At 41.9% G+C, this 22,729-nt stretch overlaps 1 protein-coding gene across 1 annotated transcript in view; it reads left to right on the top strand.

The window, feature by feature from the left end:
- The window catches only part of SHPRH (SNF2 histone linker PHD RING helicase), a 133,933-nt gene that overhangs the window by 75,651 nt on the left and 35,553 nt on the right, over nucleotides 1-22,729 (top strand). Inside the window, exons 17-21 of the mRNA XM_045009684.1 lie at nucleotides 12,282-12,389; nucleotides 13,516-13,658; nucleotides 17,288-17,461; nucleotides 17,738-17,800; nucleotides 18,975-19,200. Coding sequence (XP_044865619.1) covers nucleotides 12,282-12,389; nucleotides 13,516-13,658; nucleotides 17,288-17,461; nucleotides 17,738-17,800; nucleotides 18,975-19,200 — 714 coding nt within the window. The remainder of the gene's footprint in view (nucleotides 1-12,281; nucleotides 12,390-13,515; nucleotides 13,659-17,287; nucleotides 17,462-17,737; nucleotides 17,801-18,974; nucleotides 19,201-22,729) is intronic.

Below are 22,729 nucleotides of genomic sequence, written 5' to 3'. Positions count from 1 at the left end.
TGAGTCACGCAGCTGAGGAATCTGTATCCGTCCTCCTCCACCACAAGGTCACATATCCGCCCGCACACAGAATTCCATAAAGAGGGATGGCAGGCTCCGTTGAAAGAAGCCTTCCGGCACTGCGGACCGCTCTAGGAGCAGGAGCCTGTCATTCCTTGAGTTTAGAGGCGGTCTTTACATCACCGCACACCCTACCCAGCACAGCCTGTGTCCCAGTTTCAACCCTTTCACGAAAAGTCATGAATAAAGAAACCTTTGTTAAGTAATAATGGGACATGTATTTTATTTTTACACGTGTGCTGGAAGTGGGGGTAACGGGGTGAACGGGGTATGTAACCGAAGAGGAGAGTCAACAGTCAGTGGGTAAAGAAACAGGGGCAGGTTCAGCTTCTCTGTAAAGAAACTGAACAGTCACAGGTCACGCTGCTCGCTGGTATTTGAAGAGTTCCTTGTCGCTGTCCCAGGCGCTTGTATAGGGCTTCATGAGCAAGTGCATTAGCGGGCATGCTGGGTCCCCGAGAATGACTATAGGCATCTGCACATCCACAACAGTTATTTCGTGGTCCGGGAAGAAACTACCTTCCTGCAGGCGTCTGAGCAGCCCACAGTTCCTGAAAACACGCATCATGAACCTTGCCCGGCCACCCGACGTTGATGTTTGTAAAACGTCCCCTATGGTCCCCCAGTGCTTGCAGCACCATTGAAAAGTAGCCCAATTTCTCAGCAGCTGACTGTGGAAGACGTGGACGATAAAGTGCGAGGAGGAGAAAACGGCGATGATCGCAGCGGGCTCCGTGCTTGCAGTGCTGTGGCGTCCGCGCTGTCACTGACCAGAAAAGTGCACGAACAGATTGCCCGCAGGCGCTTTCCCGGAGGGAGGGAGGGAGGTTGTGATTGACGGTTCAATGACGACACTTACCCAAAACCACCCTCGACACATTTTTTCCCCCAGCAGGCATTGGGGGCTCTACCCAGCATTCCAATGGGCAGCGGGGAGTGCGGGAACTGTGGGATAGCTTCCCACAGTGCACCGCTTCCAAAATCGACGCTGGCCCCGTGAATGTGGACTCAGAAATTCGAATTAGTGTATTTAGTATGGATACACAAATTCGACTTCATAAGGTCGAATCCACAAATTCGAACTAAGTTGATTCGAAATAGTCTTGTAGTGTAGACAAGGCCTAAGGTACCCAATGACTGGAAGTTAGCTAATGTAACGCTAATATTTAAAAAGGGCTCTAGGGGTGATCCCGGCAATTACAAACCGGTAAGTCTAACGTCGATACCGGGCAAATTAGTCGAAACAATAGTTAAAAATAAAATTGTCAGACACATAGGAAAACATAAACTGTTGAGCAATAGTCAACATGGTTTCTGTAAAGGGAAATTGTGTCTTACTAATCTATTAGAGTTCTTTGAAGGGGTCAACAAACATGTGGACAAGGGGATCCAGTGGACATAGTGACTTAGATTTCCAGAAAGCCTTTGACAAGGTCCCTCACCAAAGGCTCTTACGTAAATTAAGCTGTCATGGGATAAAAGGGAAGGTCCTTTCATGGACTGAGAACTGGTTAAAAGACAGGGAACAAAGGGTAGGAATTAATGGTAAATTCTCAGAATGGAGAAGGGTAACTAGTGGTGGTCCCCAAGGGTCAGTCCTAGGACCAATCCTATTCAATTTATTCATAAATGATCTGGAGAAAGGGGTAAACAGTGAGGTGGCAAAGTTTGCAGATGATACTAAACTACTCAAGATAGTTAAGACCAAAGCAGATTGTGAAGAACTTCAAAAAGATCTCACAAAACTAAGTGATTGGGCAACAAAATGGCAAATGAAATTTAACGTGGATAAATGTAAAGTAATGCACATTGGGAAAAAATAACCCCAACTATACATACAATATGATGGGGGCTAATTTAGCTACAACGAGTCAGGAAAAAGATCTTGGAGTCATCGTGGATAGTTCTCTGAAAATGTCCACGCAGTGTGCAGAGGCGGTCAAAAAAGCAAACAGGATGTTAGGAATCATTAAAAAGGGGATAGAGAATAAGACTGAGAATATATTATTGCCCTTATATAAATCCATGGTACGCCCACACCGCGAATACTGTGTACAGATGTGGTCTCCTCACCTCAAAAAAGATATTCTAGCACTAGAAAAGGTTCAGAAAAGGGCAACTAAAATGATTAGGGGTTTGGAGAGGGTCCCATATGAGGAAAGATTAAAGAGGCTAGGACTCTTCAGCTTGGAAAAGAGGAGACTAAGGGGGGATATGATAGAGGTATATAAAATCATGAGTGATGTGGAGAAAGTGGATAAGGAAAAGTTATTTGCTTATTCCCATAATACAAGAACTAGGGGTCACCAAACGAAATTAAAAGGCGGTAGGTTTAAAACAAATAAAAGGAAGTTCTTCTTCACGCAGCGCACAGTCAACTTGTAGAACTCCTTACCTGAGGAGGTTGTGAAGGCTAGGACTATAACAATGTTTAAAAGGGAACTGGATAAATTCATGGTGGCTAAGTCCATAAATGGCTATTAGCCAGGATGGGTAAGAATGGTGTCCCTAGCCTCTGTTCGTCAGAGGATGGAGATGGATGGCAGGAGAGAGATCACTTGATCATTGCCTGTTAGGTTCGCTCCCTCTGGGGCACCTGGCATTGGCCACTGTTGGTAGACACATACTGGGCTAGATGGACCTTTGGTCTGACCCAGTATGGCCATTCTTATGTTAAAATGTATTACCGGCATGCGAAACCTTAAATTAGAATGAATAAATGAAGACTCGGGACACCGCTTCTGAAAGGTTGCCAACCCCTGATCTGGGCCATCCCTGTCAGGTGTGTGTTCAACCTGTTGTTAAAACCTCCACTGATGGAGATTCCACAACCTCCCTAAGCAATTTGTTCCAGAGCTTAACTACCCTTATAGTTATGAAGTTTTTTCTAATCTCTAACCTAAATCTCCCTTGCTGCAATGTAATGCTCCATTACTACTTTTCCTGTCCTCAGTGAATAAGGAACACAATTTATCACCCTTCTCTTTATTACAATCTTTTACATACTTGAAGACAGTTATTGTGTCCCCCCTCTCATGTTTTCTAGACCTTTAATCATTTTGTTGCTCTCCTCCGGACTTTCTACATTTTGTCCACTTCTTTCCTGAAGTGTGGTGACCAGAACTGGACACAGTACTCCAGCTGAAGTCTCGTTGGTGCTGAGTAGAGTGGAAGAATGACTTTTCGTGTCTTTCTACAAGACTCCTATTAATATATCACAAAATGATATATGAAACATGGTTGACTCATGTTTAGTTTGTGATCCACTGTGACCCCCAGATTCCTTCCTGCAGTACTCCTTTCTAGGCAGTCATTTCCCAATTTCTATTTGTGCAATTGATTATTCTCTTCTAAGTGTAGTTCTTTACATTTGTCCTTATTGAATTTCATCCTATTTACTTCGGACCATGTCTCCAGTTTGTCAAGATCATTTTGAATTCTAATTCTGTCTCCAAAGCACTTGCAATCTCTACCAGCTTGATATCATCTGCAAACTTTATAAGTGTACTCTCTCTGCCATTATCCAAATCATTTATGATGATATTGAATAGAACCAGCCCCAGGATAGATCCCTGCAGGGCCTCTCTTGATAGGCTCTTGCAGTGTGACTGTGAACCATTGATAACTACTGAGTATGGTTTTCCAACCAGTTGTGCATCCACCTTATTGTAGCTTCATCTAGGTTATATTTCTCTAGTTTACTTATGAGAAGATCATGTGATACAGCATCAAACGCTTTACTAAATAGAGCTATATCACATCTACTGCTTCTGTCCCATCCAATAGTCCCTTATGGCCTTAGAGTATATGAATCTCCATCTGCTAAATTTCATGTACAATAAACACTTCTTTCTCTTCGCTGCTTTAAACCTTTTCTTCTCTGTCTAGTAGCGTAAGCTGGTGGGTGGTTTCATCAGTGAGGGAGGAGAAATAAATTTCCAAGCATCGGGGTTGTCTATACTGTGCATTAGTCCTCACCAAAGGTGTGTAAGTTCTAGTGCACTCAAATGTGTTGTGCACTAATTGGTTTATGTAAATGAGGCTCTAGAGAACTTTTAGTGCATGCCAGCAGGGTCCACTCTTTAGTTAGTGTGCAACATGCTAGCGTGTCCTCTTGTGTGGATTACTACACTGTATAGACAAGGCCTTAGTCTCTTTAATATCCCTTCTGCAGCCCAGTGCCTCTCACAGTTCTGGATGTCTGGGCTAGTCTTCTCTCTCTGCAGCTTCATGGGGGTGGATCAATGTTTGGCTCCACACACTGGCCGCACCCCCTCCGCTCTCATTTGCCGACAGATTTTTCTGCTGCCTCCATGGCAGCAGACTGGGGCAGTTTCTGTTGCTTCCATCCTTACTTTGCAATTTGAGCTTGGTCTGTCCAGCTTTTGAGCAGTGAGGAGAAGTGTTCCTTCTCATCCCTAGGTCAGGTAATCCCTTAGGGGTTTAACCCACCCTGAGCCTCTGCTCCCTGCTTGCTCCTCTTTCCCTTCCAGGCATGGCAGAGCAGCCAAGAAAGCACAGGGTTAAATCCAAGCAGTTCTCTATCTGTGAAGCAGCCTTCCCAGGCTATGTAGATGTTGAGTAGTACCCAGCCAACCGACCCCAACTCTGTTAGGTTCTGGGTCTGAGTGAGATAGGCAGTTGTGGTCCTCAACTCCAGTCTGGGAAAAATGGACCAAGAACTCCAGTGCAGAACAGGGAGAGGCTCTAAATGTGAGGAGGACTCTGACCACCTGTCTCCCGGGGTAAGTCCCAGGGGACCTAGTGCAGAACAAAGAGTGGAGCCTTGTGGGTCCTGAGTGCCCTGGGGAAAGAAGCAAGGTCCTCCCTCCCAAGCCAACCAGGAGGACTCAGACACTGAGTTCCCCACTCCCACCAATAAGGGGACCCAGCGAGAGAGGATTCTGAGTCAAACCTCTCAAGAGGGCTCCAGAAAGGTAAGCAACAAAAGGCCTTACCAAAGCTGCAGCAGTTTCTGTGCTCCCAAAGCCTGCATAAAAGGTTGAAAATCTAAAAAGGCAAAAAAGAAAGAAAACACACACACACAATCCAGGAGATGAGTCTTGTGACTCCTCTTCCTCCCTCTCCTCCACTTAGGAAGGTGAGCTGTTTGGATCTGAATCCCAACAGAATGGGGGAAGGGGGAATGTAGCAAAAGAGGTGGGTTTTTTTTGTTTGTTTTTTTCCTTAAGAAATTTCACGAACAACATTGTTTCCATGATTCAAATCCAACCTGAGCAGGCTCCTGAGAGTAAGCCTCAGGACAAATTTCTCCCCACATCCCCCGAGGTTGCAATACCCCATTATTCCTTCTTCAAGAAAGTGATTAGGGATGATGAAATAAGCCCGAGGAAGGCAAGCACATTAACAGGAAAATTCAAATTCTGTAAAATTCAAACACTAAAGAGGTCTATTACTGAGATACCGAAAGTGGACGCTGCTATAGTATCCCTCCAGTGATATGGTTATCCCTCAGAGGGGAGTTGTGCCCGAAGAACAACATGGATAGAAAGATGGAGGCCACTCTTAAAATGGATTTTGAAGCTTCGGGCACCTTTTGAACACCCCTGTCAGCTACCTGCTTTGCAAAGGCATTTCTTTCCTGGCTGGAAGATCTCAAAGCTCTTAAGTACAGAGATCACCCTGACTTTGGTTCCATTTTAAAGCAGATCTCCCTGGCAACAGCATTTGTTGCTGGTGCCTCAGTGGAGACACTGAGATTCTCAGGCTGAGCCATAACTTCCAGCTCAATAGCCTGGCACCATGCATGGCTGTGTCCATGGAATGTGGACACTCACTTTAAGCAGGTCCTATGCTTGGCTGAGTTTGGAGGCTCCATCCTTTTTGGAGAAAAGCTGGAGAAGGTGGTGGTTGACGCAGCAAAATCCAGTCAGTCTCTCCCTGCCCCCCTAAGTGGTCCCAGGAGAGAGTACAGACCAGTTTTCAGATAGAGGCACTCCTTTCGCTCACCATTGTAATAGAGGTACTAGCAAAAGTACAACAGATTCTCCAAGGGAAAACTGTGAAATCGAGGTCCTGGATGGGAAGTTTAGAGGGACCTTAGTCCTCCCTCTCTTCCCCAAATCCACTTTATGAAAAAGATCATGTCTGCCTTAGCCCAGAACTGAAGCTAGAGGGCAGAATTTCCCATTTCCTAGAGGAGTGGCCTCCGCTGACCACAGACAAATAGGTCAGGGAGACAGAGAGCCACGGATACTCCCTTGAGCTAGGGGCTCTATCCCATCTGTTCTTCATTCAGTCATGCAGCTCCAATGACCCTATAAACCACAGTCTGATCCAGAACCAAGTATCTCATCTTCTGGTTATGGGAATGATAGAGAGTGTAATTTCAGAAGGAAGGTTGTCTAGGCTCCACTCCATGTTTTTCATTGTCTGGAAGTGCATGAGGGTTATCAGAGCCATTCTCAACCTAAAGCAGTTTGACAAGTGGATGAAGAAAACTAAGTTTCAGATGGAGATCCTGACCTCTACAGAATCATCCCTATCCCAGGGGGACTTCTTGACTTCAATAGATCTAGTGGATGCATATCTCCATATTCCCATCAGATTGTGCCACTGCAGAGTCTGAGGTTCGCTTACAGCAGGAAACATGATCAGTACTGAACACTTCCATTTGGCCCTGTCCTTGGCCCCCAGAGTTTTTACAAAGATATTGGTAATGATAAATAGCCACACTCAGGTTGCAGGGAACTCAGCTGTACCCTTTCTTGGATGACATTCTGATCGGAGCTCCATCATGATCACCAGTGCACAGGGCCGTGTGTCGGACATTGTCTCCCCCTCAGGCGCACAGCTTCATTATCAATGCTAAGAAAGATTTCCTGGTTCCATCCACCTGGGGGAGAAAATACACATCTCAGTAGGAAGGATCTATCCATCATTAGAAAGGTTTCAGAAAATCCAGAAATTTATCATCTTGTTCCAGAGTCACAGGAGACCTGCCATAGCATTATGCTTCCAACTGCTAAGACTCCTGGTTTTGTGCATAGAGATCACTTCATGCATCAGAAGCCTTCATTCTCAAGGTGTAGGACCTCTTCCCAGAATATGTAAAAGATCAAGTACGGATTCTGACAGAGGTGTTCAGTCTACAAACAGTGTCCACAAAGGCTTGTCTCCTTCCATATCCTTTAATCTTCGCAACTGATGCCAGTTTGGAGATCTGGGGAGCTCACTTGAAGACCTAAACAACCCAGGGTATCTGGAGCCAGTAGGAAAAAGCTCAGAGCAGTCAAGTTAGCTTTGCAAAGGTTCCAGCCCACCCACAGGGGGGAACCATGTCCTGGGTCGGTCAGATAATACAACTACAGTTGCATATTTAAACAACTAAAGGGAAACAAGGAGACTGCTGCTACATGTGGAAGCACTGGAAATAATGAGGTCAGTAGAACAGTTCCTCCTTTCCCTCAGAGTGTTCTACATCAGAGGGGATCTGATCCAAAAGGCAGACTGCTCAGCAGGCGTAGGGTGAACAACTCCGAGTAGTGCCTGAATCAAAAGGTTTTTGATTTCATCATTCAGACATTCAGCCTCCCTTTGACCGACATGTTTGCAGATCATGTGAACACAAAGATGCCAAAATAATTCCCAAGGGAGGGAAACCCCAAAACCAGGGGACAGATGCCTTGTTGCACGGTTGGCAGCAGGACCTACTTAGTGCATTTCTACCCTTTCTGCTATTGGGGAAGATGGTCTCAACAAAAATAAGATGAGACCAGGTGGCAGTAATTCCTCATTGACAACACTTTGGTTCTCAGAGCTGATAGACCTAAAACCAGAACCCCCACTCCAGCTCCCATTGAGACAAGATGTCCTCTTTTTCAACTAACATCTTCAATTCATAGCCTGGCTGTTGAGAGGGAAGTGTTAGAAGGTCTCAGTCTGTTCTTCAGAGTCATCAAGACATTGCTTTCCTTTAGGAGGAAATTGATACTAAAAGTATACTTCTCTAATTACTCCAGGTTCTACAACTGGTTTTAAGAGCACAATGCAAATCCCAAAGATCTATGGAGGGCTGTGACAAGCTATGACTTCAGTGTCAGCTGCTTTTATCCATTAAGACTTGTTTCTTAGTAGCTGTCTTGCCCACCTGGTAAGCATCAGAGGCTTATCTATACAAGAGCCTTACTTCATGTTCCATGAGGACAAGGTGATGCTCAGGACACTAGAATCCTTTCTTCCTAAGATGAATTCCTCTTTCAACGTTTCCCAAAAGGTTGTGCTTCCTTCCTATTGTCCAAAATCATAACACCGAACTGAAAAGGTGTTTTACATCTTAAGATGTCTGAAGAGTATTGAAAATCTATCTCAAGCATATAGAATCCATGAGAAGATTGGGCTCCCTGTTCATGTCCTTTCATGGACATAGAGCTTCCAAATCCTCCATCACTTTGTGGATTAGACTATGTATCATGGAAGCCTACAAATCATCAGAGTTCCTGTCTCAGAAAGGATGAAGGCACACTATATGAGATCCTTAGCAGTTTCGTGGGTGGAACGAGCAAGTGTGTCCACTTCAGAAACTTGCAAAGCAGCCACTTGATCTACATTTAATACCTTCATTAATCACTGTGAGATGGATCTATCTTCTGCAGAGACCTACTTTGGCAGGAAGGTGCTTCAGGTGGTAGCCCAGAAATAATATTGACCTTTGTCCGAGCTTATGAAAAGAGGAGTGCTTCTTATTTATTGAATTCTGTTTTCACAACACTCTGATCACTTCCTGGACATCCAGAATTGTGGGAGACGCTGGTCTGCAGAATGGAAATTACTTACTATTTGCAGACAGGAAATTATAGGTATCTACCACAGTTCTATTCACCCTAGATGACTCATGAGCCAAGGGTCAAATATTAAGTGGAATTGTTATGATAGGACTGTTTTTCCTTGGTCTAATGTACATAGTTGTTACATTGTCTCTGGAATATTTTGTTAGTGAAATTATGCAAATTTTACAGTTTTGGAATAACTCATCTGGTAGTAAGCAGGAGAAGGGGGGTTATGGCCAGAGTATGCAGAGCCAAAATTCTGATCTGCCTCTTTGAAGCTATAGTGAGAGGAGAGCAGCCCAGATATGCAGAATTATGGGAGTTGCTGCTGGCAGAAAGAAAATTCTGTAAGAAATTTTCCATTCATTTGTGGGGAAGAGAACAAGCTACAAAATATCACAAAACAAAAATAAATCAACTGAAAAGTACTAGGCATTAATTCTAATAGGTTTTCCCTGCTTTAGCCAGCTGATAAGGGAGAGGACAAATCCTTCCCCTTAGATTTCCTTTGGTGCAAATTCCCCTTACTTCTATACTTTGTCGTGACCAAATATGACAGGCAGGGACCTGTGAACCTTTTATAGACAGCATCACCTTTACCTTGTCATAATTGCCATGGTTTGTTGGAATGTTCAATTAGTGCATGCATGTGTCATTTTGTATGCATATCTCTTGTGTGTGAGGTTTCTCTAGTATTGCATTGAATAGGATGCTTTTTTCTGCAGTGAATTAAAATAGTGATGGAGATTAAATTAGTTTAGGCATTATTTTAAGCTGGAGGACATGTACCATAAATTTTCATCACAAAGTGGAATTGTTTTTCTCTCTTCAAAAGCAACTATGCATAAACAGATTTATATATGCTTCTTTTCAAAATTTAAATTTGAAAAAGGCATATTCTCATAAACTGTGATTATACTGTTACACTAATAAAAAAAGTCTTTGATAGCTAGCCCATATCTTTGTTCACCTGCCACCAATTTAGACTCTGCTTTGATACTTTCTCAATAGTGCATTTAGCTTCCTTTTCTTCACTTCCACTTCTAGAACTAGAGAAATTGCTTTACCATTCTTTTTTCGTCTTTTTCTCTTGTATCATAGCACAATCATAGTGCTTTATTACCTTTTTTATAAGATATACATACCAATAATTTGAGCAAATCTACTCCATTTTCTTTTTGAGGGGATTAAAATATACATATTTGGGGCATAAATTGGTCTTAAACTGTGCTTATAGGTGCTGCTAAATTCCATGATCTGCTGTCAAAATGTTAACAAGGTGCCCTCAAAATTTCTGCCTCCATCAGAGATGATACATGGGGGGTTGCTTCTACTCCACTTCACTCAAATTCCATCAGTTCCATATTCTGCTCCTCACCCCACTCTGATTAATTTCTATCCATCCATGTACTTTTGTTTTGGCTCCTACATGCCTTCCTTACCTGTCCAGCTGTTCCTCATAGCAACAAAAATAGTGGTAGGTGTGTTGTCCTGTCATCTCTGATCGTGGAATGATCAGGCCAGAGGCTTTCTGGTGATGGGCTCAGTAGATGGTTGGGACAGAATCACTTTTTAATATTTTATGTGAGAGAGTCTCCCTTACTGCTAGTAGTGCGGTGTGGGAGGAGCAGGCATCAATCTCCCCTAGCTTGTATGAGGAATGGGGGGAGCCCAAAGAACAGGTCTTCTGTGGCTGGTAAGGAGACTTGGGCCTGGTCTACACTGGGGGGGATCAATCTAAGTTATGCAACTTCAGCTACGTGACTAACGTGACTAGACTAGACGTGATAAATCGACCTCTGTTGGATCGATCACTGCCCGTCAATCCAGCAGATAATGTAGACAAGCCCTTAGTGGGAAGGGGATAGGTATTGGAGATTTGGGGAATAGGACTTCAGAGGCCTGATGCTCCTTCCATTTATACCGGTGTCCCTCCTTTCATTGATTTCACTCTTGATTACCCTAGTGTGAGAGAGCAGAATTGGGTTCCCTCACATTAAGAACTCTTCATACCAAAGTTGGGGCCAGGCAAGCACTATCAGGGAGGAAGTTGGACTGTGGCAGCCCAGTTGCTTATTTCTTGTAAACCAATTGCTAGGGTTTGAAAAATTATATCTTTTTATGCTATTGTCGCAAGAAAAAGGTCTATAAACTTAGCTTTCATTTTCAAACAGAAAAATTGAGATTCTTCTTCATTGTCCTCTTTCAATAAAGTGATCTTTTCCACCCCTATGAGTGTCTCTCTAGTTTCAGTGACTAAGCTCCATCCATACCAATAATGATGATGATTCCATAGTAATGGAAAATTGAAGTGAAACTTAACCAACCCCAAAATGCAGAAAATAGACACAAATATGACGCACCAAAATTGTGGTGAGAGGTACTACAGATTTTATTGACCATTTATTTGCGAAAACACATGCCAGTAATCTACTTGTTAACCTGACAATAACATATTGCCAAACTAGTGCCAATACTACAATGAATTTTTGTTCGCAGAAGTGCTTCTTACCAAAAATAAGAAGTTCATCATCTGATTTGCCTAAAAATAGCAGAGAGACAAGGTGGGAGAGGTAATATCTTTTACTGGATCAAGTTCTGTTTCGAGCTTTCGAGCCACACACAGCTCTTCGAATCTGGGAAAGGTATTCCGAGCATCACTGCTAAATGCAAGATGGAACAGATTTTGTTTGACCTGAAACTAAACATTTAGATTAGATTTGGAGCTTTTTATATATCTTTAATAAAGTCGATGGACATTTCATAATGAAAAGGAGTTTTGAATCAAAATATTTTGAAAATGTTAATGAAATGTTTTGATTCTTTTTCCAGTTTTTTTAGGGTTTTGTTTTTTTCTGACCAAGACAATTTTATGAAATGTTGTGGTCAAGCCAGATATGCATTTTTCTTTATTTAAAAAAAAAAAAAAGTTTTTTGGCCTAAAAATTTCTTTACTCAGTATGTTGCAGTTAGGAGTGATGTTCAGGTAAAGCGTTAAATAAATTGCTGTTCTCTGACTCAGCAATAGCTACTGCTGTGTAGGTGCAACAGAATGGCTGAAAGGACAGAGAGAGAGGTTTAAAATCAGAATTCCTTGACTTTTTTGAATTTAGCTAAAGTCATTTTTCATCACAGGTAATACAGTTTTAATGTATTAAATTTATTAAATTTATTTCTTCTCTTTAGAGAAAAAAATTGGTAGTCAGCCTCCTTCTCGCCTACAATTTGTCAAACTGTACTGTTCACATATTTATAATCTCATGCAATTCAAGCTCTTTTAAAGAAAAAAATACAAATTGGATTTGCAGAGAAGCAAGTACAGACCTTGGGTAACCAACCACACTCTTGGACTAATGCAATACAGTAGCTGTTTAATTATTCTTTGTAAATATAAATGGCTGATGCATATTTTAAACTCTTATTTGCATATAGGCTGAACAACTTCGACAACATTATATGAGTAAATCCAATGCAGAAGTTTCAGAAGCTCACCAGGCCTTGCAGCCAGTGCTACAGACCATTCGTGAGCTCCAGAGAAAGGCAGGTGCCTTTTTGGCTTATGATTTTTGATTTACTAAGTACTTTTAACCTGTGTGTCCTAGATTCCAAGTATTATTTAATATTTGTAATGTGGTAGCACCTCATACCCCAATCAGAATGGAACCCCATTGTGCTGAGCACAGCAAAAACACACAACAAAAAGATGGTTCCTATCTCCAAAAAGCTTACATTTTTATTAGTTGATGAGCTACAACAAATGGACACCACAAGCAGATAGGAGGAACACAGGGTAACTGAGAAAAATATAATAAAGCAACTGCTTTATGCCTTTTCCATTGCATTATATTACACATGTACACACTTGCCTCTTGAAATTTAGGCTAAGAATCAAGCTATAAGAATAATACCATACTGGCCTGGAAGATACTACATTTCTATATTTTAAAAACTCAGCATCAGGTGAAGTCTCCATTCCTTCCTAAGGAACTGTTCTTCCAGGCAAGTATATCTCAACAGCATTAATTCACTCTGACAACTGATGAGAAAAGGTGTAAAAGAAAAATATACCGATGAAGGCTTGAGCTGAAATGCTGATTCGGCTATACTATATTACAGTAAATAAAGACATAGACCATTAAATAACATATGAGCAAATATACTTTCCCTTTCCATCTACATCCACTGTCTTTTACATTTTGAAAATTACTTCAGTCTTTTACATTTTTTCATTGAAAAAACAGCCTTGTTTCTCTCATTAAAAAGTCTTTTATTCCTCTCCCCTTTCTTTTCCTCCTAGCAGTCTGTGTTAAAGGAGGAAAAGGGAGTTATTCAGAATGGAAGGAAACTTCCAAACTACTCCACTTATGCACATGCTATAAGATGATATTTTTCTTCTCTTGCATAGATAGCCTACCTGTGCCTTATATGTAAGCAATTTAACAATAGTGATGTAATTGAAATTTACAAGGAGGTACCCACTAGTTATTCTGGATATATTTGAGGGCAGAGGTGGGGTTTTCCAACTGTATCTTTATCTCCTGGCTGCTTCCAGTAGAATTTACCAGTCCAGGCAGAATATGATCCAGAGAGCAAAAAAGCTCCTACCACAGCATGCAAAGTATTTACCTGTTATGAGTGTTCATGAATAAATCTCTCTTGCATACAGATACATTCTGGGTCGCCTTGGTGGTTGGACGTGATCCAGACAGCAATACAATATGCCATTGATGAGGAGCTTGTTCAGCGTGTGCAAAATGAGATAACCAGTAACTACAAACAGCAAACTAATAAACTCTCCATGGCAGACAAGTAAGAGAATAAAATACAAAATACCATAATTAATACACTTAACTCTGCTCAAGTCTTCTAATCAATTTGTGCTAGCAGATGCAATTAAGTGCCAGGCACTTGTGCTTCAGAACATCTGCACTGCAGTTAAGTTTCAAAACACACTTCAAAAAGGAGAAACTAAATATAAAACTTCAAAAGAGAGGGGCCTTGGGTTTCCCCCAGACAAGTATTCATTAAAATGTTCTCCTTTGTATAATCTATGATGTTTTTTTTAAAATTTTCTGTGTTCATGCAACTGCTGAGCAAAATAATTAAATGTTAATTACATTGGGATTTAATGTTCTCTGAAACAAACTGACTTGCAATTTATTTTGTTCCTCTAGGGATTCACTTGCATCAGTTTTGGACCCCTATTGGGGTCTTTCCATTTCCCGCTTTGCAGCTTCCCATTCTTGATACCATTTTCTGGCCAACAAGTTCTGGATGGGTTTCCCACTGCAGACCATCAGTACTGCTTCTTCTATTGGAATTGTCACCAGTTACTTTCTCCCCTATCATCACCCTTTTCACAAATACCTGCAGTCCCAAGTTCAAGAGTGCTGCCTGTGCAACACTCCCAGCTCATGGAGCAATAAATTATGTTTGTCCTGTAAAGTGGTGTATAGATGAGTGACTAGCATTTACTGCACTTAACAGTCTGGCTTCAGATACAGGAACATGAATTGTAAGCAGTTGGGAAAACTGAATATTTGCCTGTTTAAAAAAAAAAAAATAGTGAAATGTGAATTGCTTATAGGATAACTTCTATTTATTTACTCTACATTGCTATAAACAAACATAGTTCTTCACAAACAAGTGAAAAACAGTACCCTTACTCTGAATTGTTTAGTCATAAGACTCGGTCATGCAAGATCCTGAGTACTGATACAGCAAAGCACTTAATCACATGCTTAACTTTGAATTACACCGAAGTATTGTAAAAAAAAAAAATTTAAAAAAAATATTTTTTTTTACTTTTTATAGCTTTTCTTTTTCCATACTCAGAGTTGTGTTGAGAAGGAAAACAAAGAAATTCCACCCATCACTCATGGAACATCCATCTTATTTAGAGCTATCATTTGAGGCCAAGGGTTTCTCATTATGCCACTGTTCAACATAGCTGGGAGAAGAGAATTTGAAGAGATGTGTGTGTGGTTGCCATTAGAGCATGCCAAAAAAGGATGATTCCCTTTCCACAAAAAAATTGGGTGTTTGAGAAAAAAGTTTCATTCAGAAGTAGGACCAAACATCAAAAATGTGAAAGTTTTCACAGAGAGGAGTTTCCCAAAACATAAAATTTCTTGAACCTAAAGATTTTTTCAGCTTCCTGGCTTCCCCTCTGGGAAGGCTTTCAACAATTTCCCAGGTGAATTTGACAGGAGCCTTCCATCCCAACTATTGGGGAGACAGAGGCCAAGCATGCTGGCGTCCACATCCCACAGAGCTGTGGGGGGAGCCAGGCAGAGTGCCCAAGTGCACTGCTGTGTTTCAACCAGTGTTTTTGTTGAATCTGTGATAAACTCATTGAAATATTTCACTCTACCAGACTAAACTAAATTTCATCAGAAAATTTCTGGCCAGCTGTACTTGCCACTACATATAGTGTAAGAGGAAATAGTTTTTTATTTAAAATGGGCTAGTCAGAAAAATCTTGACAGTTTTTCTAGTTCTGGCACTGGCAAGCTGTGACCTTGGGCAAGTCACTTTTTTCTTTCTGTGTCTCAATTTCCTCATTTGTAAAATGGGGGATAATGATCCTTGGTACTCCTTTGTAAAGTACTTTAAGATTTGCAATAAAAATACTCCAGAAGAGCTAAAATATTTTTATTATTATTAAAAATGCAATGGTGGAAGCAGCAAGCAGGGCCGGCTCCAGACCCCAGCGCGCCAAGCAGGCGCGTGGGGCGGCATTGTCCTGGCAGGGCGGCATTTGGCTCCGGCGGACCTTCCACAGTCATGCCTGCGGGAGGTCCACCGGAGCCTCGGGACGAGCGGACCTGCCGCAGGCATGACTGCGGAGGGTCCCCTCTTCCCGTGGCTCCGCTTGAGCTCCCGCAGGCATGACTGCGGCGGGTGCGCTGGTCCCGCGGCTCAGACGGAGCTCCCGCAGGCATGCCTGCGGATGCTCCACCGGAGCCGCGGGACTGTCCGCAGGCACTTCTGCCCCGGCCGCGGGACCGGGGAAGGGCGGCGCGAGCAGCGCGGTGCACTGCCCTGCTTGGGGCGGCGGAATTTCTAGAGCCGCCCCGGGCAGCAAGTGCTATCTAATAGCTGAGTAGTGGAGTTGGCTGACCCAAGATACAAAGTGGGATTTCTCTCTTACATTTGGAACACTTGGCAACTCAGATTATATTATTAACTCAAACTTAAATGCTACCCATGTGTTTCCAAAATACCGTTGGTAATTGGTTAGCTCTCCCATATGTTGGTTTTATTTAGTTGCAGAATTCCAAATTAGCCCGAAGTATTGCTTAACTAGATCCTTTAAACGGCTACCATTTTCTAACTTTGCTCAGCTTTACACAGGTGAACTTATCCTTCTCTAACTTGGCTCATTGTACTTTTGGAATGTTTTGGATCAGATTTTCTCTAAGAGAGAAATTTATTTAGAAAAAATATATATACTGTAGAACCTCAGAGTTATGAACACCAGAGTTACAAACTGACTGGTCAACCACGCACTTCATTTGGAACCCGAAATACGCACTCAGGCAGCAGGACAAACCCCCCCTTAAAAAGGGGGGGGGCAAATACTGTGCAGCACAGTATTGTGTTAAATATAAACTACTAAAATAAGATGGGGAAAGTTTAAATAAAAAATATTTGACAAGGTAAGGAAACTGTTTCTGTGCTTGTTTCATTTAAATTAAGATGGTTAAAAGCAGCATTTTTCTTCATAGTAAAGTTTCAAAGCTGTATTAAGTCAATGTTCAGTTGTAAACTTTTGAAAGCGCAACCATAACATTTGAGTTATGAACATTTCAGAGTCATGAACAACCTCCATTCCTGAGATGTTTGTAACTCTGAGGTTCTACTGTAAGTGCTTTTAAGGATGCCAAGTTGAGCAGTGTTCTGGCATCCAAAGCGGTGTACCCAAAGAACAATTACAGCATGGGCAGCAACAGTTCACGTCCCTCATATTGCACTGGCAGCAGACTGTGCACCTGATCAAGAGAAATACCTACATTTAAATAGGTGGTTCATCTTCATGCTTGTTCAGTATTTTATCTCTGAGAACTAGAGTAACACATGCTTTGTGTGTGTTGGTTTTATGTATGTGTGTCCACTGTGAACTGGACTGAGACCACCAAACTCATTACTCGCTGGCCACCAAACACAAATCAGGTAGTAAATATTTCAGGCACTACTGACCTTGACCAGATTTGAGACAGTGACCAAGATGGTATGTGCTATTTCCCCATTTCTAAAATCTGAGCCATTTTATGTCACTGACTTCAGTGGGAACTATTCAGGATAGTGAGCATTACACTTCAGGACTGGGCCTTAAGTAGTTTCACTGCATATTGCAATTTATTTCTTACTCTTTGTGAAAATCTTGAATTGGGTTTTGACTTGGTGTGCTATTATGTGTTTTTGTTGTTGGTCAGGTTCCGTGACTGTAGAGGCCTTCAGTATCTGCTCACAACCCAAATGGAGGAGGTGAAGAAGTTCCAGAAGCTTGTAAAAGAAGCTGTGAAAAATCTAGAAGGTCCTCCCTCTAAGAAGGTTATTGAAGCTGCCACTATCTGCCATCTGCGACCCGTTAGACTTCCTTTGAACAAGTATGTCAAAAACATTGTTTTTGTAGGAGGTGTTTTGAGAAATCCATCTTCTTTTGTAATAAGAGGAAGAAAAAGGAAATTGAATTATTAAAGTTCCCATCTTACATAAGGGTCTGTTTACATGGATCTCATGTCTGCATGGATCCAGTTTGTGGGATCAGGCCCTATGTTTTTTGTTTTTTGGTTTTTTTAAATTAAAATGGAGATCTATTTTTTTTCCACTGAGTAGCTGAAAATTTAATGAGCCTATTTTCTTTGCAATCTCTTGTATCCTAGTTGTGTCTTCTGTAAGGCTGATGAGCTGTTCACAGAATATGAGTCAAAGCTGTTCTCTCATACGTGAGTACTTAGTTTTCACTCTTATTTTTGTGGTTCAAGGAAAATTTTGTTTTGGAAGTTAAAGTTTTAAATATAAACATCCTAAGTTGTCTAAAACCCTTGTTTCAGGAGCAAACTATTTTAACATATTCTTGCAAAGAGAGTCAGTATCAATGTTTATAGGCAGTGTCATGCATGTTTTATATGCATGTTTCATTTTTTTTAAAAAACCACTCCTTTATAAAATGAACAAATAAGAAGTGCTGTTTTCTCATTCGGGGTTTATGATTTGAAAGACCACAGAGCTAAATTTTCAAAACATTCTCAGCTTCTTAATATGCAGATTTTGTAATAGTATGTTCAGCTTCACAGTCTGTATGGGCAAATGCTCTTTTGTATGCATGCAAGTCAGGAGTCCTCAGAGAACATGGCTGTTTGTTACTTTTAATTTTTCTAAGTAAGAGTACAGTCTGATAAATTAGATGATAATCATTATGGTAGGGAAGGGAGTTGGGAAGCTGTTGCATTGTCAAAGATTCTGTGTTGGGGTAGTAGATTTTGAGCCAGGGTTCCTCCTCTGCATCTCTTTGCTCTCAGTCCAGGGAGAAGTTAAATATACAGAAGTGCTATTTAAAAAAAAAAATTTTTACACTTGACACTTCCAGTGTCCTTAATAACCACTCTAAAAGTATGATGTCCAAGGCTTTGCAAGAGCTAGTATTGAGTGCATAGCTGACAAAGTGGCCTTCACAGTATTCATACTACCAGTATCTAACACGCTGCTTTCAAGGCACTGTGGGATAACCATAATTTAAAAGCAGATACACAAATGAAAACTGTTTTTTCCCTATTTTAAATTATGAATATGTTCTAAACCAGGAGTGTAAGACTTGATGTTAACCAGAATGTGAATAGTACCACAAGCTGCTTACATTTTGGTCCTGGATGATTATTTTTATTTTGCCTTGTTAATATATCCTGATTGTCAATGTGGCCATGTTTTACAGTTCATAACAAATAAATAGCAAACAGCGTGGTAGTTTCATATATATACATTGCTATATTTATATATGTAAGGTATGTATATATCTTAAATATAGCAAATGTGTATATATAAATGTAAATATAGCTGTGTGTGTGAGTAGAAGATACTCATATATCTAGTGACAAGTGTTATGTTTTGGTCTGTTTTAAGTGTGAAAGGCCAGATGGCTATCTTCGAAGAGATGATAGAAGATGAAGACGGGCTGGTTGATGACCGTTTGCCCACCACAAGTCGAGGACTATGGGCCACAAGTGAGACAGAGCGCTCCCTAAAAGCCATACTGTCTTTTGCCAAAGCTCACCGAATGGATGTTAGACTAATTGAAGAAGGGAATACATTTCTGGAACTCTTTGAAGCATGGAAGAAGGAGTACAAGGTACAACACATAAGATTTTCAAGAAACATTGCAGTGGTGTATTATATGTAACATGAACATAAGCCAAAATTTTCAATTTAGATGCCTAAAGTTAGGACTTGTCTACATGTAGATTTTGCACAGATTTAACATTTACCAAAGCAAGCTATACTGATATACACACTTCTGTACCAGTATAATTGCATCCATTGCAGACTAAACCAGTTAATCTGGTTTTCCTGATGTAGTTCTGTATTTAGTAGGGGTCATCAAATCAGTTGTCTGGCCCATTCATTGCCTCAATTGACCTTCTGTCTCATATCAATCAAACCACCACACCTGGTGTTTTCACAGTACTGTTCCCCTTTTGGGGATAATTTATTATTCTAAAATAACAAAACCATACAGCCCTCACCTCTGGGCTCATTTAGTTCTTTTGGTTTATAACAGGCTTCAGCATGCATTTAGCCCTCCCTCTAGACTAAAAAAATCGTTTACCACAGCTTCACCTTCTGTGACTCTGGGAGTCCCTTCATGCCCACTGGCAAAGGGTAACTATACTGTAACACGTCACGCCTGACCCACTCATTACCCCCAACTCAGTGTTGTCATAATATGTATCTAAAAGGTGTCACGTAAGGTATCATATCTAAACTGGTGACATGCTGGTCCTGAAAATCATTGCATGGTGTGTGTACGGGTTGTATACAAATACTTTTATATGTGTGTGCTGGAAATATGTTCCTAAAATGTGCTTGGGACCCAGTGTGCACATCAAGCCTGTGGATGTGGATTCCCCTGTCTGACTGGCTTGATTACAGACTGAGGACAGTGAAGGTATATTTACATATAAGGTAGACAAAGTAACAAGCAATGGAGGAAGGAGTTTAGTGAGCTCACCGAGGGGTCAGAATCTGCCCCCCCAGGAAGCCTCCTTGGCTCTTAAGGCAGAGACAATGGACTTTGGGTAATATAAGGGGAGCAAAAAGACATTTTAGTGATCCGTCACTTAGGCAACATAGGGTACAGCACCCTCTGAGCCTGTGAAAGTTTGATCCCCTAGGTTGGAGGGATAGAGATGCTGGTAACTGGATGTAAATAAGAAAACTGCTTAGGCAACAATTGTAATTTTCTAAAATTAAGTTTTAGTCACTAGAATACATGTTTTATTAACCATACCTGTCTCTCTTTCTCTGGCTTAGTATCACTTAAATCTCTGTTCTTCATTAATAAGCTTATTCTTGTTTTATTGCAAACCCATCTCAGTGCTCTGTGTTAAAATGTAAGTGTTCAGCTAGTATGCATGCTGTTTTGAGTGTCACAGGGAGATTGACTGGACACTGCAGAGACACATCTCGGGGGAACTCAGAAACTGGGATTCACATATTGCTACCTGCAAGGCCAGTTTTAGACTGGCAAAGTCTCGAGGAATTTGCAGGTAAGACTGACAGGCTGGAGTGTCAAGGAGCTGATACACAGCTTAGCAGCAGCAAAGCTCTCACTTGCTGAGACAGAGGGGTTAACCCAGTGGCTTAAAGTTCTGGGTGTCCTGAGCAGAACATCACACCTTCCTTATAATCCTCCCACAAGGTTTGCTTTGCAGGGGGTGCATGGATCAGCCTTCATTTTGCACTTTCTGTCAGTACCTGATCCAGGCCAGGGAAGCTTAAGGATCCAACCAGCGGACCAAATTTGGTGATGAATCCTAGTCACATGCCACCTGTGGCACTTTGCATATACTCTAAGATGACGACTCCTTTGCAGCCCCTTTAGCTGGAGCTTGTCTTTCAGCAGACTCCTGCTTCCTGATGGTCTCTCTCCCAGGCCTTCTGTCTTATAGTTCTGGAGAGTTTTCACTCACTTCTTCCCAGCATGCTCCCCAAATTCTCACTGACTAAAGCCAGGCTGCCCTTATATTCCCCAGCAGGACTGGTTCCTAGTCATATGTTCCCATCACAGGTGAGACTGAACTCACAACTGCTTCAGAGAGCCATCTTACTCTGTGACACTGCAGAAACTACACACAAGCTCTCAGGCATCTAAACCAATATTTAAGCTCCTGATTTTCAGAGATACTGAGCACTCTGTAAATCCCACATGTTCTCTGAAAATCAGGCCACTTTTATTAATTGATTTGAAAATGTTGATGATAGTTCTTTGTCATGCTTCACTATTATATGTGCAGAATTTAGTGCAGTTGGCACAGAGAGGACTATATTCCTGACATGAGCCACTCATTTGTGGCATTAGTGCATTTCTTCTGCTGTGAGAACAAATAGTATCTTCATGTTCTATTGCTTTGGGAGGCAGAAGGGCTAATATTGCCAATGACAATGCAGATAGTACATTTCTGACTCCATCTGGCCTGCCCTGGCAACATTGATTCAATTGACTGTGCTACTCAAATCCACTTTGAGCTGGGAGAGCACTGCTACATATATTGTAGCCCTTATATATCTAGAACTAACTTTTCAGTTAATGATCTCAACAGACCTTCTTTGACCCTACTCTGAAATATAACTGCTGCATTTAAGCAAAGGACAGATAATGTCAGTTTGCTCTAGGATTCATTGTTTTCGCGGTATAAATGTAAATGTTTTGTCAGTGCCAGTTCTTTGCAGACAAGGGGAATGGGAAATGTACGTGTTTCTTTTCTAATCACACAGGTTGGCTTGACAGCTTTATTTAAAATTGTGAAGGCTTGGCCAGTGTGGACAAAACACTTAACTTGCTTAAACACTCACTAAGAAAGAAGAAAGCCAAAGTAGCTGCATGCTTTTCTATTAGTGAATGGTAATTGCAGAGCTTTTGTGCAACTACTCTGCTAAAACTGTATGCAGAGATGAACGTTCCGTACATATACTTGACGACAGTCGGGGGATTCATGAGAGAAGACTTTGCTGGTGGCATTCTCTGTGACTGGAAATAGTGTATTAGTGACATCATCCAAGGAAGCATCTGAATTGTCAATGAATGGGCTTATAAGCTGTCATTCCTGGTGCTTTACCTATTTTTAAAAGCTGTTTTGGTTTTATTTTCCTTCAGGGTGGGGCTGGGGAGGGCTTGTAGGGGCTATAGCCACCCCAAAATTTTCCTGAGGCCCTCCCCCCAGTAGCCACCCTGTGGCAGCTGCTGGTCTCTGGCCACCCAACTTTGAAGGCAGAGCAGAGAGAGGGGCAACAGCACTGAAGTAAGCCTGGATGGGGAGATAGGGTGCCTGAAAGCAGCCCCCAGCTTGTGTCCCCACCCTCTGGGAAGTGCTGCCCTGGGCAGGTGGAAGATCCAGGGTTCCCACAGCGGCCCATGTTTCCTGGGCAGCTCTTACCCCTGCCCGGTGCCAGCTTCCCGCCTGGCCAGGGGCAGGACCTTGGGGGGAGAGAAGGAGAAGAGGCAGGGACAAGGAGAGGGGCAGGGCCTTATGGCGAGGTGGGGCTAAGGCCCACCTCGGCCCCCTACTGGGAAGAGGCTGGTGCCACCCCTGTTTTCCTTGTTTGTTGAAATAACCTCAAAATGTGACCTATTTGTCTAACTTTATGCTAGTTTACATGCA

This window comes from Mauremys mutica, chromosome 3 (assembly GCF_020497125.1).
Source record: "Mauremys mutica isolate MM-2020 ecotype Southern chromosome 3, ASM2049712v1, whole genome shotgun sequence".
Lineage (NCBI taxonomy): Eukaryota > Metazoa > Chordata > Testudines > Geoemydidae > Mauremys > Mauremys mutica.
Note: the sequence above shows the minus strand (reverse complement) of the source record. Positions and strands in the feature narration are given on the sequence as shown.